We start from the raw sequence: 15804 nt of genomic DNA on the forward strand, positions 1-15804 counted from the left end.
TTTCCATTCCTCACCGAAGATTGATCTCATTCGATCCACCCAGGCAGCCCAGGCTGTAGTGGTCGAGGGCCAAGCTCCTTGAGGCCGAGCCAAGCACCATTTGGACCAGTCGAGCCCCTGGAGCAGGGGTGTTAGGCATTGCTCTTTGAGAAGATTGGTGATACACGACGGCACTGCATCCCTGAAGAGGGGGCCCAGAATCTGATGAGAGGTAGCCATGTCATTCTCAAAGCGTAGTGTTTTGATCGCATTCCGATCAATGAAATCTTTGCATTTGTTGATCTCGTCAGAGAGCTTCGAGATAAAGGAGGCCATTTGGAAAGGTGATAGGAGATAGTTTGGAAAACTGGTGAAGAAATCGCAGAAGGAATAACTGGAAGGGTTTTGGCTTGAACAAGGGTGAGAAAATTGGGATTTTGGAGTTTCTGAAAGCGTAAGATGCGAATGGTAGAAAAGTGGGTATTTATAGGCTTTTCAGAATGAATATCAAACGTCTGAAATTCGGAAGGCGCTGGAATTAAAAAGCACTGGTTTAATTTTGGGGGAAACTTAACCCGGAAAGATTCCAATCATTTCGGATATTTTGGGAACCTGCGAAGAGGGGATCGAGGAGTCGAAAATCCAGGACGCACGATCGCGTGCGGCGCCATTTTTGAAGCATTAATGAGGATAAGACGTTCCAGTTAGGGCACGGTTTCGAGGCCCACGATTGAAAGTTTTAAGAGCGGCGGAGAATCGACACGTGGCCACCCGTTGGGGGCAACGAGGAAAGTGCAATCATGTCTCATAAATGCGCAGGAATAACGGTCATTAAGGAAGTAAAGTCCAAAAAGCAATAAACGTTTTCGCTTCTTCAAGGTCGAGGCTCGACCAAGAGTTAACGGTCGACGACCTCAGAAGCGAGGGGGCAATGTTTGGGCCGAAAATATTATTGCTGGGCCGAGCAGCAGGATGCGCTCGGCCCAAGGTGATGACAAGTACTATGGGCCGAATAATAAGGCCCGGGCCAGCTGGCAGGGTCAGCCAAATCCTAAATTGTCCAGATAAATAGAAAGGTCGAGGAAGTCCTGGTGCAACTAGGATTCTCGACCAGCAAGGAATGAAGTCCCGAAAAGAAGGAAAATTCAGAATCCCAGTGGGAGTAGGTTTGTTCGAGGAAGAGGCGAAGTGGGACAAGGACTCCCAATCCAAATCGGAGTCGGTTTCAAGGAATGGGGCACTATAAATACAAGAAATCATGAAAACGGAGAGGACCTTCAACTCAGCATACAATTGCCCTGCGCAAAACCTCTCAACATCTTGAGATTTTTCCTTTTCTTTTTCTGCCGACACACCTTCAGTTTGGATAAACAGCACTGTGGAAGCGCCCGGCGAGCACCTTCAGTTTGGATAAACAGCACTGCTGCCGCAGAATCAGCCGACCGAGAAGCATCTTCAGTTTGGATAAACAGCACTGCGTCGAGGTCGATCGATTATCTATCCAAGTCTCGGTCGAGAAAGGTTTTCGAACCTTTGTTGGCAGAGGTCACCTTGCTAAGCTTTCTCGGCATAGTTAGGTGTTACGAATCACATTGCTCGGCGTACTGGTCGCCGAGTGGTTTTATGATTGGATACTCACAGGTGAGTTTCAGGGTTCGGCATTCCGACGGCCGAACTACGTTTACCATCAAGACATATATCACGTTCGAGTACCTGTGCCCATACACCTTGGTCTCGATTCGACGTGCTTATACTCTCACGAATATAATCACAGTGACCGAATCGGGCTCGGACGATTTGTGAACTCCGCAGAATTAGCAGCCTTGTCTTCAGGCTGTAGAACCCAGAGACCGAGAGTGTTCATTCCTCGGTCGCAATCGCAAGTTAAAGAAGTCAGCAACGCGCTCAAAGCTACATCAACAAATTTTACTCCTCGGCCAGGCTCGGCCGACGAGTTGGCACGCCCCGCATTCAACCGAAGGACGTAGTTAGCTTTAGTTACTCGGCCTGCGCGCCACGTAGGTTTTGTAATTTTTAGGGTCAACAAATCTGCATAAACAGCTTCTCCTGAACTTGTGGGTACTTCACTACATTGGCCATGATCCACTGCAGCGCGGTGGAAGTCGTGTCGATGCCGGCGTTCAGAAACTCTGAGCAGAGGCTGACCATTTCTCCCTCCGAAAGCTTCCGCTTTTCGTTGTCGTCGGGAAGCTCGAGGTCCAGCAGCGTATCAGTATACGACAACACAAATTCATCGCCTTTGTCGTCGTTTTTGCTGCCCTACTTTGCCTTGTTTTGTCGTGCTCGAATCAGAGGGACGAGCACTTCTCGTCGTTCCTCGAGGATTTTGAAGAATTGCCGCCACCGATTTTTGAAGATAATCTTGGTCAATTTAGGCATGAAATTGAGGATATTGAACCGCCCGGAACTCAAAAGTAGTTGGCGCTGCACCCGCTCGATTTCTTTGATTTGCTCTTCGTTCAATTTGTCACCGAAGCACATCAGAACCAGGAGGCAGAACATGGCCTTTCGTTGATGAAAAATTTGGGTGCTAATACTATTAGCATATATGTATCTAACCAGCCTTATGGCTTGCATCCCCAACTTTGCATAATGTCACATATTCACCGCATCTCAGCGCCCCACCAGTAGATTCAACATGTCAAAGAAATCAGATCGAGATCGTTATAAATATAGTAGTTCCATAGAGCTTAACCTTATCTTTGGGCTCAAACATGAAGTTGAAAACTTGAGAGTACTTCAGATGACGAATTTTGGGGACAAAGCGTAGTCTAACAAATTAAGCAATGAACGGAAATGGTACATGAACACCTTTGTCGGAAAGAAATTGTCTTCAAAGAGTTGTTTATTCTTCCATTTCCGGATATATGAATGTAAAAACAAAAACACTACTCCATCGAATTTGTTCAGACCACATTAACTTGGATTTCGAATTAGTCATCAGACGACCTGTAACAACAAGATTAAAGGAGAGTTGTACCTCCCATCAGATTCTCAAATGCTCCTTGCTCATGGGCAGTCTCTAAATACAGAAGTTGTCTTCTAAGATTTGAAAGTTGTATTAGTCATAAGCTAAAAAGTAGCAAATACAACTCACTCGAATCACTCGCTAAATATTGAAGTTATAAAATCCGTCTTGAATCACACTAGTAAACTAAAATTCCAAATTTTCGAAATCACGTAATCAATACAGAGCAGATATTGATGTTGATGGGTTTAACGATTCAACATGCGTTGAAAAATTAGTACAGAATTTTCACACGTATTAAATTCTAGGGATTACGTGGGCTTGCAATGGATTCTTCATCACTATAGTAGACTCCTGCTTCTCTGACAGGTCCACGTCATCTCCCTCCACAGCTCTCCACTCAAATTTCCACATCAAATTCGCCACAAAGTACTCCAGGTGAAGCACCGCCAATCCCGACGCAGGACAGGACCTCCTCCCTGCCCCAAACGGCATCATCTTAATCTCCCTGCTCCCCGTCAAATCGAACCCTTCTTCTTCTCCGCCGCTGCTCAAGAACCTCTCCGGCTTGAACGCCATGGGATCTTCCCACACTTGCGGGTCCCAGCCTATATCCGCAACCATGAAATTAACACTCCCGTTCTTGGGCACCACGTGTCCGCCCAAAACCACGTCATGCGTCACCGCGTGGGGCAGCACAAAGTGCCCCGGCGGGTGGCGCCTCAGCCCCTCCAAGATCACGGCTTTCAGATACGGCAGCTTGTGCAGGACCTCCTCCCGCACCTCATCCTCCGTTTCTCCCATCACCCCTTTAATCTGCATAAACAGCTTCTCCTGAACTTGCGGGTACTTCACTACATTGGCCATGATCCACTGCAGCGCGGTGGAAGTCGTGTCGGTGCCGGCGTTCAGAAACTCTGAGCAGAGGCTGACCATTTCTCCCTCCGAAAGCTTCCGCTTTTCGTTGCCGTCGGGAAGCTCGAGGTCCAGCAGCGTATCAGTATACGACAACACAAATTCATCGTCTTTGTCGTCGTTTTTGCTGCCCTGCTTTGCCTTGTTTTGTCGTGCTCGAATCAGAGGGACGAGCACTTCTCGTCGTTCCTCGAGGATTTTGAAGAATTGCCGCCACCGATTTTTGAAGATAATCTTGGTCAATTTAGGCATGAAATTGAGGATATTGAACCGCCCGGAACTCAAAAGTAGTTGGCGCTGCACCCGCTCGATTTCTTTGATTTGCTCTTCGTTCAATTTGTCACCGAAGCACATCAGAACCAGGAGGCAGAACATGGCGTATTGGAAGTGGTCGACCACCCTGACGCCGGCGCTGGTGCCGGTGGCTTCGGAGTGGGATTGAGACTCGGTTTTGAGGCGGTTGACGAGGATGTCGAGAACCCATTTGCGGGCATTGCCGTAGGATTTGACGCGGGAAGGGTGAAGGATTTCGGAGGTGAGGTTGCGGCGGAGGAGGCGCCAAGTGGGGCCGTAGATGGCGGAGCTGATGTTGTGCTGGTTGCTGCTGGCGTACTTGTTGGTGGCCGAGGCCCGGGGGCGGTCGGCGAACACGGCGCCGTTCTGGATTAAGGCCTGGTGGACGAGGGAGCGGTCGGCGATGAAGACGGCGGGGCGGGAGCCAATGCGGAGGGAGATGATGGGCCCGTATTTGGCCTTGAGTTTGAGGATGATAGACTCGAGCTCCGAGAAGGATTTGAAGAGGAATAAGAAGCCGCCGATGACGGGGAAGAAGCGGGGCCCGGGAGGGAGCTTGGGTTTGGAGATGGAAGTGGGTAGGAATAGGGAAAGAAGAGGTTTGAGGAGGAAGGAGACGCAGAAGGCGATGAGGATCAGGATCCAGGTTTCCATGGTCAACCGTCGGCAATCAGACAAAGGGCAAATGAGTTTGCTTAATAAATTGTTAGTTTCCATATTTTATAAAGAGACGAATAAAGCTCCTTTGCTGACCAACGTTGATGTTGACCTGGAGATCAACTCTTGTCACGTTTACTTGTCATGTTTGCCGCATTATCCCAACTCACTGCATATTGTGACGTAAAAAAGTTAAAATGTCTAACTGTGATTCGTTTGGGATGTTTTGTTTATTTGAATATGATTTACTTGAACTGTCAATTTGTTTCGAAGATTTGAACAGAATTGACAACTTCAACGGAAAATATGTCCTTTATTTAAATTAAACTTTAGTGTGTTTCATGAAATCACTATAAATTAACATCACGACTAAATGACGGTTTATCCGAAGGCGTTTGATATTATGTATCTCTACTTAAAGCAAATAAAATTGTGAGTAGAGATACTCCCGGATCTTGTAATAATCCTCACATAAGGGGCCTTCGATCACAATTTGTTGGGTGCCGGAACCACCACCCTAACAAAAAGATTAAAAAAATATAAATACGCTAGTCAGATTTTCCATTTGCAAAAATGCAACTGTTGTACCAAAAACTTGGGTGCTAATACTGTTAGCGTATCTGTATCTGACAAACCTTATGGCTTGCATCCCCAACTTTGCGTAATGTCACATATTCACCGCATCTCAGCGCCCCACCAGCAAATTCAACTTGTCAAGGAAATCAGATCAAGATCGTTGTAAACACAGTAGTTCCATAGAGCTTCACCTTTTCTCTGGGCTTCAAAACATGAAGTTGAGAACGTGAGATTATTTCACATAACGAATTTTGGTGACGAAACATATAGTCCAACAAATTAAGCAATGAACGGAAATGGTACCTGAACACCCTCGTCGGAAAGAAATTGCTTGAAATTAGCCATTTTTAAGTCACCAACAAGGACAGATTCATGCGGTGGAGGCGGGGTTGAGAGGGGTTGTAAAGATAGCATTTCATTTTCTGTCTTTCCTGCCTCAGAATCAACCCAAGCTATTTCGTAATCTCCGAGCTGTGCTTGTAATTACATCAAGATGGTGAGGACGATATGACTACGATATAGACAACGTAAAGTGAATCTTGATGCTCTCATGCTTACCTTTTTAAAGAGAACGTTACTCATTAACTTCTCAGACAGTTGGACCTGCATTTCAAATAATGCAAAATTAATGAAATTAGGATTTCTGAATCGCGGATTAACAAAGAAATCAGATTTTTTCTTTCTTTCTAAGATTTTACCTTATAAGCACATAAGTCAGAAGTGACATCAGTTGTTTCTTCAATTTGAGGAGCATAAACATGCGGGCAAACATGTTTCAAGCAGTGTTGCTTCAAATGTTCCATGGCCTCAGCTGTTCTGTGAACCAAAACCTCCAGGAAAAATAAAAACACATACCATACCATAAGGTTAATTTTATGTTTAAGTGAAAAAACACTTCGGTACAATCAAATGATTATTCAAAAGACAGTTATAATATAGATTCAATTAGTAAACTTACAAGCTTTAGAGGAGCCATATGGGAAAGAATTGATTTGATAGATCTTGCATCAGAACGGCCCTCAAAGTCCATATAAATCAATGAACACTTCACTTGAACCTGGATTAGAGAAGAAACCGGAAGAGAACATGGTTTCAGTTGATGTCAAGATTGATAAAACTATAAACTAATTTAGCAGACTTCTACTTACCGTCAATTCAGTCGATACAACTTTTGAAGGCCTCGTGTCGAGTATCAAACTAGCAGAGCCTTCGTCAAGTTTTCCATCCACATCACCACCAACCTGAGGCAGATGAAATGTTAATGTAATGAAGGATAATGGTATGTACAATTCTCTGTAAAAAAAAAAAAAAAACTGACAACAATTTGACATAGTGGACCAGAGGAAGAAAAAAATTGATGGCAAGCAATATAGCTAACATGCCCGGAAGAATCATGGAGGAGATCCCACTACTAGTCTTATATACACATCAAGAATCTGGCAATGATGGGCAATGCTAAACAATATTCCTCATCCAACTTTTAACCTTTAATAAGGATGGTTTTCAGAGGACCTCATCTCAACCTTCCAACATCACATAAGACATGAGACCATTCTTATCCATGTTTTATCCCCACAAACCGAGTCAGAATGTAAATAACTCAGACTTAAAAGAACAATAATCCAACTTGGAAGAAATCAAAGAATATGATGATTCACAATAAAAACTTACAGGCATAGCTCCATGGTCCATGTCTTCATCTTTTATGACATAATCATCCGGATTTATAACTTCACCAAAGTCATCCCACTCAGAATTATTCTCATAGAAGGGGAACATGGGGTCAACACTGGTTGAGGGAGAAGTAAATCCATCTATTAACATGTCCTGGTATCCACCACCATGTGGACCTACTGCTGCAACAAATAATCACAAAAGCTTCTCAGAAGAAAGAACTTGCGCTGAAAGCTTCAAATTACAAAGGTCAAAGGAATGAGTAAATGCTTTGACGCTCATTCCAAATAGAACATGTCCATTTAAAGAAAGTTTCTCAGATGCTTACAAGCATCGTTCAAAAGATTGGCAGGAAACAGAAATTGTCTTCAAACCTACCATCCAGCAAAGGATGTGTATTGCTAGCATCAATGATCATTGGATCACTCGTGTTGACATCAGCCCCATGAAAAGCTTTTGATTCCTCCTCTTTTATCAAACTAGCCTTTAGAGCTTCTTCCTTTCTGATTCTGTTCTGCTCTTCTTCATAAGCAATTAGTTCATCCCCAACCAAAGGGACCCTTTTGGATATGGTAACCTTAACAGCTTTTGGAGGCGGATCTGCCTGAAGCATGCGAGCTAAACTTCCAAACTACATAAACAGCTGAAGGTGTCAACATATGGTGCCTATTAATGCAAAAAAAGAAAAAAGAAACAAAGAATCTAGAATGCTAATCATAACATTTAACGCCTGAAAATGATAGTTATGTCCAGGTAGGATACCTGGGCTCGTTCGTAAAAAGCACAAGATTCTTGGCATCATTTGCCCATTCAACAAATATATCATGAGAGAAACCAGCTTCTAAACTGGCCATGGATGCTAAAACAACCTGTATTGGAAGAATGTGTCATAGTCATTCAAATGGGTAGGCAAACTAGAGATAAAATACTAATGTATATATGCCTATATGGCAAACCTTGGGACCATCAGGAGCATTGTCAAGTTCACTCTTGTTAACTAAAAGTCTGATTTGCCTGCAAATGTTTGCAAACATACATGGTAAATTGTTCAGAAACAATAATATTCCACTTAGTGAATCAAAATTTCAAATAGTCAAGAGTGAACATATATAGAAAAGACCACTTACTTCAAATTAAAAACATTCTCACGTGTCTTCTCAAAGGACTTTGCTATAGCATCACTCATCCACTCAAGGAAACTTTTTATGTAATCGATTGTGCTTGATGCAACGTATGTTAGGAAGAAGATGGGATAGTTCAAATTTTCCTCTGTCCAACACTGCAATTAATGGGAAGAACCAAAATTAATAAATGCAACATACATGACAAGAAAAAACTGTTCTGTTGCTGTAATAAGGATAGAAAACAGCACTCATCTCCCCTACCGATTCCAATATCTGGACAAGTTCCATAACCCGCCCAGCAGTATCAACAGGTAATAGCACATTCCCATCAGATCGCAGAGTCTTCTTTATAGTATCTGAAATAATAACCAGAAACTAACAGTTAAAGAATAAAAGAACCTCATATAGATAGTTGTTTGTTCCATACATGTTCTGCAACAGGAAAAACAGAAATAATGAAGAGAAGAAAAAACTTCAATTCCTGGTTCGTAAGAGTAGTTAAGAGACCTGTAAATTCCTTGTCCTTTTGGCGTCTATAAGGCTGATTGTTCAAAGCATTGTAGGCATCTGTTATCAGAACAGCAGGGCGTACGGAGGCTGATTGATTAATTCCATTCAAATGCCTGATGAAAATCACAGCAGTAAGCAGTTCAAAATCATCAATCTCTATTCCAAAACATCATCTACACATACAACTAACCAAATTTCCACTGGCAGTTGAAAAAAAAAGAGCGAAAATTACTTCTCTTTTCGATGGTTAAAGTCCACGGCATATATAACATCCTTTCCATCCTTTGTTATCTTCCAGACGGTACCACCCAAGAGATGTCCAGACACATGGGAAGAAATCACAATGCCCTCTCCTTTGCCTACAAACTATATACATTAATACAATCATATCCACTCCACCAATACTTATATATTAATTATGAACAATGTATACTAATAATTAGGGTTTATGGGCATACCAGCAAGATGGTGATTTTGTGCATAGGTTAATCTGGTGACATTTTGGAATGCAGAATCAATGTCATCTAGTGTAAAAAGCTCAAAGTCCGATACTTGCTGCAAAATTAAACAAAAATTAAAACAAAATTAAAAATCCAAATGCATCCAATCTTTGAAAGCGGCTTGTAGCTCCGTTTATCAAGAGCATTCACCCTTACACCTGTCGCTTCCGAGTTCGAGTCCCCCCTTCCCCAATATCGATTGTATGAATAAAAAATACATACAAACTTTAAATTAGCATCAATTGTGATTTGTGAATTGAATGTGGAGCTACCTTGCGAGAGAGGAACTGATCATACATAGTGAGGAGACCTAATCTGTAAACCGGCTCGGTGGAGAAGACGGGAGCTGACAGGCCGAGCTACTTCATGGCGTACGGAAGCGCGCCGAGGTGAAGTGTATCCGGATGCGACAGCAAGACTGCATCCACCGTCGAAGCTACCCTGCAAACACCGCATTTCCGCCATTGAAGCTCCGAACAGAAGCAGGAATGCGAGAAAGAGACTGAACTGGAGAGAGAGAGCGAGAGAGAGACCTGAAGAGGGGTTGAAGGAGGGAGGGGTCGAAGTGGTCGTTCCAGCCGCAGTCGATGAGGAAGTTGAAGCCGTCGATTGAGACCAAATACGACAGCGGATTCTCGTTATATACGCCGCACAGCGGCGTCACCTGAACTGAAGTTCCCATTCGAATTTTTCTTCCGAGAGTTTCCCTCTCTTCAAATCTCTGCAACTCCGGCGGGTGAAATGTTTGTTGCTGACGGCACCGTTTCTGGTTGCCTTCTCTCGAATGGAACACGACAAGTCGTTTCTTACTTTTTTTTTTTTTTTTTGGTCTATTGCTTTTTTTTAGAGGCCGGCTGGTTTGGTATTGCTGTGCTTTAAAAAAAAGCTGCTGTGAGAATAAGCGGCTGTGCTGTGAGAATAAGCGGCTGTGAAATAAAGCAGCAAAGTGTTTGGTAAACTTATTTGTAAAAGTGCTTTTGGAAAAAAAATTGGAAAAAAAAGCAGTATGATAGTGTTTGGTAAACTTTTTTGTAAAACAGCCGTGTCTGTGTGAAATGACCAAAAAGGGTATATTACTAGATGTGCTATTAATTTAATTTTCTTAACAAATAAAAGTGAATTACTAAATATATTTTATTTTTAGAAGAAAAATATTTATAAACTTTATCTTAAATATTAATTAGTATGACAAACTACTTTAATAGAAATATTTTAGAGTGAATAGCTAGGATTCATTAGTATAAATTTGGATTTGGATTCATTAGTATAAATGGAGGGTTAGAAAAGTTTAAATTTGGATTCCGCAGCACGGATAGAAAAACCCTTGTATCATGTGCAGTGCCTTCCCATCCGGCATAGTGAGAAGTTAGTTGTGGCATTCGGTCTTCTCAATACACTGTGTAACGCCTCCATACGCGCATCTAAGTATATACATATATGCAGCAGAGGAGCTTTCTGGTTGTTTTAATATGTAAAATTACAAGAATTCAGAAAGCCACAACAAAGAGTTTATAACTATGCAATTGTGTGATCCAAATCAAGAACCAGAGATCGTTCATAACGCCAGAACCACGAACAATCCCAATGCCAATACTCGAAGAGCTAAAACTGTTTTACATTATTCATTCTCAATGGGAATCAAGGACGGAACTTAAGTAAACAACATCAAAATGGTATCAAGTGCAAAAATCGAAAAATTCAAGCGTTCCTCCCATGATTAAAATTTATACAGCCCAGCAAACAGGCATTGTCACCAGCAATAAACAGGAGAGAATATAAGAAAAAAGACTTCAATTCAAATCTGGAATCCAGAGTACCTAGAAGCATATGCCGATGGATGGTTTACTCCTTTGCTTCTGAACCAATAGAGGTGACTTTAGCCTCATCCAACTTTGGTTGGTTTGTAGTAAGTCCTTCCAACGTTTTGTAAATCTCCTCAGGAAGAGGACCAGGTCGGTGCAGAGGAACATGTTTGGGAACTGGAGCATCGTTCTCGATCACCTCACATTCGTAATCATCAGGAACACCCCATGGATCCCACTCTGCAATGCAAGTCAATACAGAACGCAAACTATTACAAACAATCCATTGTATATTGTATCTCAAAATGTCAGCTCAAAAAAGAACTTCATACAAAGGCAACAGAAAGGCATCAGTTTGATCATCAGAATGATAAAACTCTGAGACGGAAGAACCAAAAAATCAGCATTAACTGAAGCATGCAAGTACACAATGGCTAGTAAAAACCATAGTTCACAGTTCACACAAAAGAGATTACAGTGGAAACAGTTTGTAATACAAGAGATTACAGTTTGTAATACATATACATACATATACATACAAAAGATTACATCACAGACTTCGGTGCAGTATGTAATATATATACAGTTTGATACATATACATACATATATATACAAAAGACACTTCCTCTTCACACCATAAAAGTCCAAAAACCTCAAGGGAAAATAAACCTCCAAATTAAACCTATAAATCAAGTCGTACCCTTCTTGAACTAGCAACATTAGCGTTCGATTGGTGCTAACCTCCTTCTCTGAACCTAAATAATTAGTGCCAAATACACTCTGGAATCCAAATGATAGACAATTTAAAAACAAACAAAACAAAAACAAACAAAAAAAATCTAATGTGAGCTGCAACTTAATTTCATACTCAGTTTGGAAACTCATCTATTCCTGATCAAGTTCGTATTATCTCTAATATGAACAAAATCATGAACAGATAAACAAAACCTAGAGGTGATAATCACATAAACCTAAGAAGTTCTTGTTGCCTTTTCTATTTATTTCCTCTTTCTGTTTCCAATAAACAAAGGACAAAAGAAATTGAAACAAAAGCTGTTTCAAATTCTTCTTCTGGATTTGTTTTGATATCTTCCCAGTCGACTCAATTTGTGTCATTAGTGAAAGGGAAAATACAATGGCATCATGTAAAAAAAAATTAAGCTTTCCAGCAAAAACCAAAGAGAGTAATAATAAAATTTATTATAACTTGTGCTATTATATTATATCAAGGAAAACAAACCAGAATTTTGGAGAATATAAACCCTCTGACTTCTTGGCTGCGATCTTCAATCCTGCGATCTTCTAATGTGTCACCTGCAACATAAACCCGGAACTTCTGAGGAATATTTTGACCCAAAAAACACATGACAAATCAGAAGCACATGACAAATCAGAAGCACAGTTCACAAATTAGAAGCAGAGCAAAGCAAATTATCCCTTACATAAACCCAAATCAGAAGCAGACCTTCTTCAAAAAAACGAATACAGAAGTAATCAAACTTCTCTCTCAATTTTTTTTTTTTGTTTCCTCCACAAACCCTAATTTTTTCCCAATTAATTTTTTCCACAAACCATATCACCTTCCCCAATTAATTTTTCCCCACCCTCCATCCCCAATTGTTTTTCCCGACACCCATACCCTCATCCCTTTGCTCTTCCCACCCCTCTTTCCCTAATCTCCCCATCCCTAATTTGAAAAATCCAAACAAATTACCTGGAGAAACCTGGAGAACGAGAGGAGAGAACGAGAGAACGAGAGAACGAGAGGACGAGAGGACGAGAGGAGAGATCGCTCTGGTTCAGGTTATGCGAGAGAGCTCTGAAAGGTGAAGAGCGTGCAAGAGAGCTCTGGAAAGGTGAGAGCGTAGGTGAAGGGAAAGGGGAGGGCAGTTTTGGGTTATTCATATTTCATTAAACATGTACACTGTTCACCCGTGTGTGGGTGAAAATAAGCTGCTTTTGGAAGCTGCAAATTGCAGCTTCTTGTCATCTCCTGGTTTTGGGTTTTTTTTCACCCTCAACTTTGAAACAAAGCTGCTTTTCAAAGTTTACCAAACACCAAAAATTTTCATAGCTTTTTTTCATAGTAGCTTTTTTATTAATCACCTCAATCCCAAACAGGCCCTTAATTTGAGAGTGTATGATATCCAGCTAATGAACAGTGTATCGATATGCAAATTTATAGTAATATTGATGGACATATCGATATTAGTTGTTTTCAACGGGATCCCTTTCGGATCCAAAGAAACTGAACCCATTAATCAATGAATTCGGACCGTTAAAATTTGATCCAATGACTAAAATTATTATAACTTTTAGATGAGCCTGTCGTTTGATCAAATTTCAACAATTCGGATTCATTGATTAATGGACTCAGTTTACTGGGATCCGGAGGGGATCCGGTTCCGTTTTCAACAAAAATTATGGAAATTTGTAATGGAGTGAGTATTATCCATATTCAAATTTAATCGAAATTAGAGATAATTTTCTCAAAAAAAATTCAAAAGTTCAAAATCTATAATGGCTTCTGACAAAATTTTTGTATTGTATCGGTAAATATCATCGACATTCATTGATTTTCCTATATCTCGCCCATATAAGATAAAATTTGCTTCCACCCCCTTTCCATATCTCCTTGATTTTTTAATATTTCGACAAAAATATCGACAATTTTGTGGATAGTTTTAACAATACCCATGAATCACAATAGAAGCATTTTAAAAATCTGGATAAAAGGTACAGTGATATGCATGTCCTCTTAACGACATGTTTTTAATTCTTTGGCCGTTTCTGGTTCTGTTGAAGTGTGTTTTTCTCTCTCTGTTGTTCTGTTTGAGCTGTTTTCTCATGTTTCTCCCATTCAGACACCTGCTCGATCAGTTTTACCAAGAAAACATATGATCTCTTTATTTCTAAGAAGATTTCTGTAGTAAGGTATGACAAGATTGACGCGTACATTTCGTTCATTAGCCAGTCGAAGAAATTGGATCGGAAATGTTTCAAGCATCAGGTTTCGGAAAATAAACATCGATCACTAATTCCCTATATCAGTTCTTTTTCAAGTTGGAATAGAGGACTGTCAATTCCAAGGAATGTACAACCTTCATTTTGCTCTGCAATCAAGCACTGAGCTAGTAAGCGACCGCACAGATAAGCGGCTCATACTTCAATCTGGTGAGCTTTATCGTTCATGTTTGGCAAGGGTCCGTCCCATAGCTCTGCTAGTTCCTTCCTTATCCAAGAAATGAAAACAATTGGTCCCAGTGTCGAAGGCACCTGCATTCACCAATAAAGCAGGAATATTCAAAGAGATGGTCAAGACTCAAGCCGTGCAATCAAATCTTCTATGAACTCCGACGACCAAAACTACCCCAAAGAAGCTAATGGAAGCTCTCAGTTATATCCAAATACAAATTTGATATGATTTTGTCAAAAAACACCTCTAATTTTGCCGAGCACCATAGCTTAGTGCTAAATGTACCATTTATTGAATAAACCAGAATATTAACGCGGCAAGATCCATCGACTCTCATGGGAGAATAGCAATAATACAAATCAACTTGAAAACCAACAAAAGGACTTACCAGATAAAGAAGCGCAGGTTGAGGAGAGTTTGTCAAGATGCCAGCTGCTAAAGCTGTAACCAGCCCAACGGCATATCCAGGAAGGGCATACCAAATATATTTGTGCCCCTTTGAGGAATGCATATCTAACAGATTTACCGTATCCTTGCTCCTTCGATGATCAAAACATAGGACTAATGCCAGCAGCATGGCAGGAATTGCCTGCAATATAACATTAACAAAAGAAAATTCAAATTGCTTGAGGCAAGAGTAACTACTCCGAATAGAATATATATGATGATCATGTCAAAATAATACACTAAAGAAAAACAGAATTTTACGGGCTTGCAATTATGAGAAACGTAGTCTGAACCAACTAATTTGTAGACATACAAAATGAACGGAAAACAACAATGAAGGCCCAGACAAATCAAGTAATTAACCACTAATTTAATGACCCAACAGAATATAATCAACATAACTGGAACATTAAAAAAGTACTAACTCTAGATTTAGGGACTAACCCACAATGCTTTTAACATATGTAACCTTATTCTTAGTCTGGCACGGTAAACTCTAATTAAAACCATGAATGCAGCACGATATTGATTGTTGCAATAAAAGAGAAACGCCATCATTAGTTATAATACGTTACAGTAGTTACATTGTTGAAAGAAGGATGTCATACCATGTCACCAAGACCAAGCATCATGAAGTCTCTGGCCCCTCCAGGAATCTCTCCACCCAATAAGTTCCTAGGAAAGACAATCTTCACAGGCAATTCCAACTTCTTCGTTACCATATGCAGCCCAGGAAGACTCAAACTATTTGCAACAGTATGAACTGGGTTTGAGGCTTGTTGTGTTGCCACTGATACCATGACATTTGCCCCAAAAATTCTCTCAGAGAAGAAAACCCAGAATATGTCATATACGAATAGGCAGACAAGGAGCATTGCACAAATTTTGATGTTTGGAAGACGGACATGACTCACAAAGGCAATACATATGGAAATGCCCAACAAATTGTTCAATACCCAATGCCCAGAAACAAGCCAAGCAGCAACTGTACCAATGCATAACAGCAATAACAGGGCTTGGACTCGCGTAAATGACTTGGAACAACACCTTGACACATATGGATCCGCAAGACCAAATTGTGACTTCAAATAGGCTACATAAGGAGATAGGAAGAAAAACAGGGAGGAAATAGAGGCAACA

The 15804-nt window shown here is 41.0% G+C and overlaps 2 protein-coding genes and 1 pseudogene across 2 annotated transcripts in view; all 3 read right to left on the bottom strand.

Annotated features, from left to right (window-relative positions):
- Positions 1–3117: 3117 nt before the first annotated feature.
- LOC137720838 (cytochrome P450 89A2-like) lies at positions 3118–4870 on the bottom strand. Its single transcript, XM_068459946.1, has one exon. The coding sequence runs from the start codon at positions 4829–4831 to the stop codon at positions 3266–3268; it is 1566 nt and encodes a 521-aa protein (XP_068316047.1). The 5' UTR covers positions 4832–4870; the 3' UTR covers positions 3118–3265.
- Positions 4871–5689: 819 nt separating this feature from the next.
- Positions 5690–10010, bottom strand: LOC137721102 (cleavage and polyadenylation specificity factor subunit 2-like; annotated as a pseudogene).
- Positions 10011–13999: 3989 nt separating this feature from the next.
- LOC137720201 (signal peptide peptidase-like 1) overlaps positions 14000–15804 on the bottom strand; it is a 2976-nt gene continuing 1171 nt past the window's right edge. Inside the window, exons 2-4 of the mRNA XM_068459238.1 lie at positions 15273–15804; positions 14606–14806; positions 14000–14297 (exon numbers count right to left, since the gene is read on the bottom strand). The exon at positions 15273–15804 is cut by the window's right edge and continues 406 nt beyond it. Of these exons, the coding sequence (XP_068315339.1) occupies positions 14181–14297; positions 14606–14806; positions 15273–15804 (850 nt within the window). The 3' untranslated portion in view covers positions 14000–14180. The remainder of the gene's footprint in view (positions 14298–14605; positions 14807–15272) is intronic.

The sequence above is a fragment of the Pyrus communis genome, chromosome 16, assembly GCF_963583255.1.
Source record: "Pyrus communis chromosome 16, drPyrComm1.1, whole genome shotgun sequence".
In the NCBI taxonomy this organism is placed as follows: Eukaryota; Viridiplantae; Streptophyta; class Magnoliopsida; order Rosales; family Rosaceae; genus Pyrus; species Pyrus communis.

Bases quoted from the DNA above. Each gene is read 5' to 3' on its own strand.
- LOC137720838 (XM_068459946.1), bottom strand. From the start codon at position 4,831: ATGGAAACCTGGATCCTGATCCTCATCGCCTTCTGCGTCTCCTTCCTC.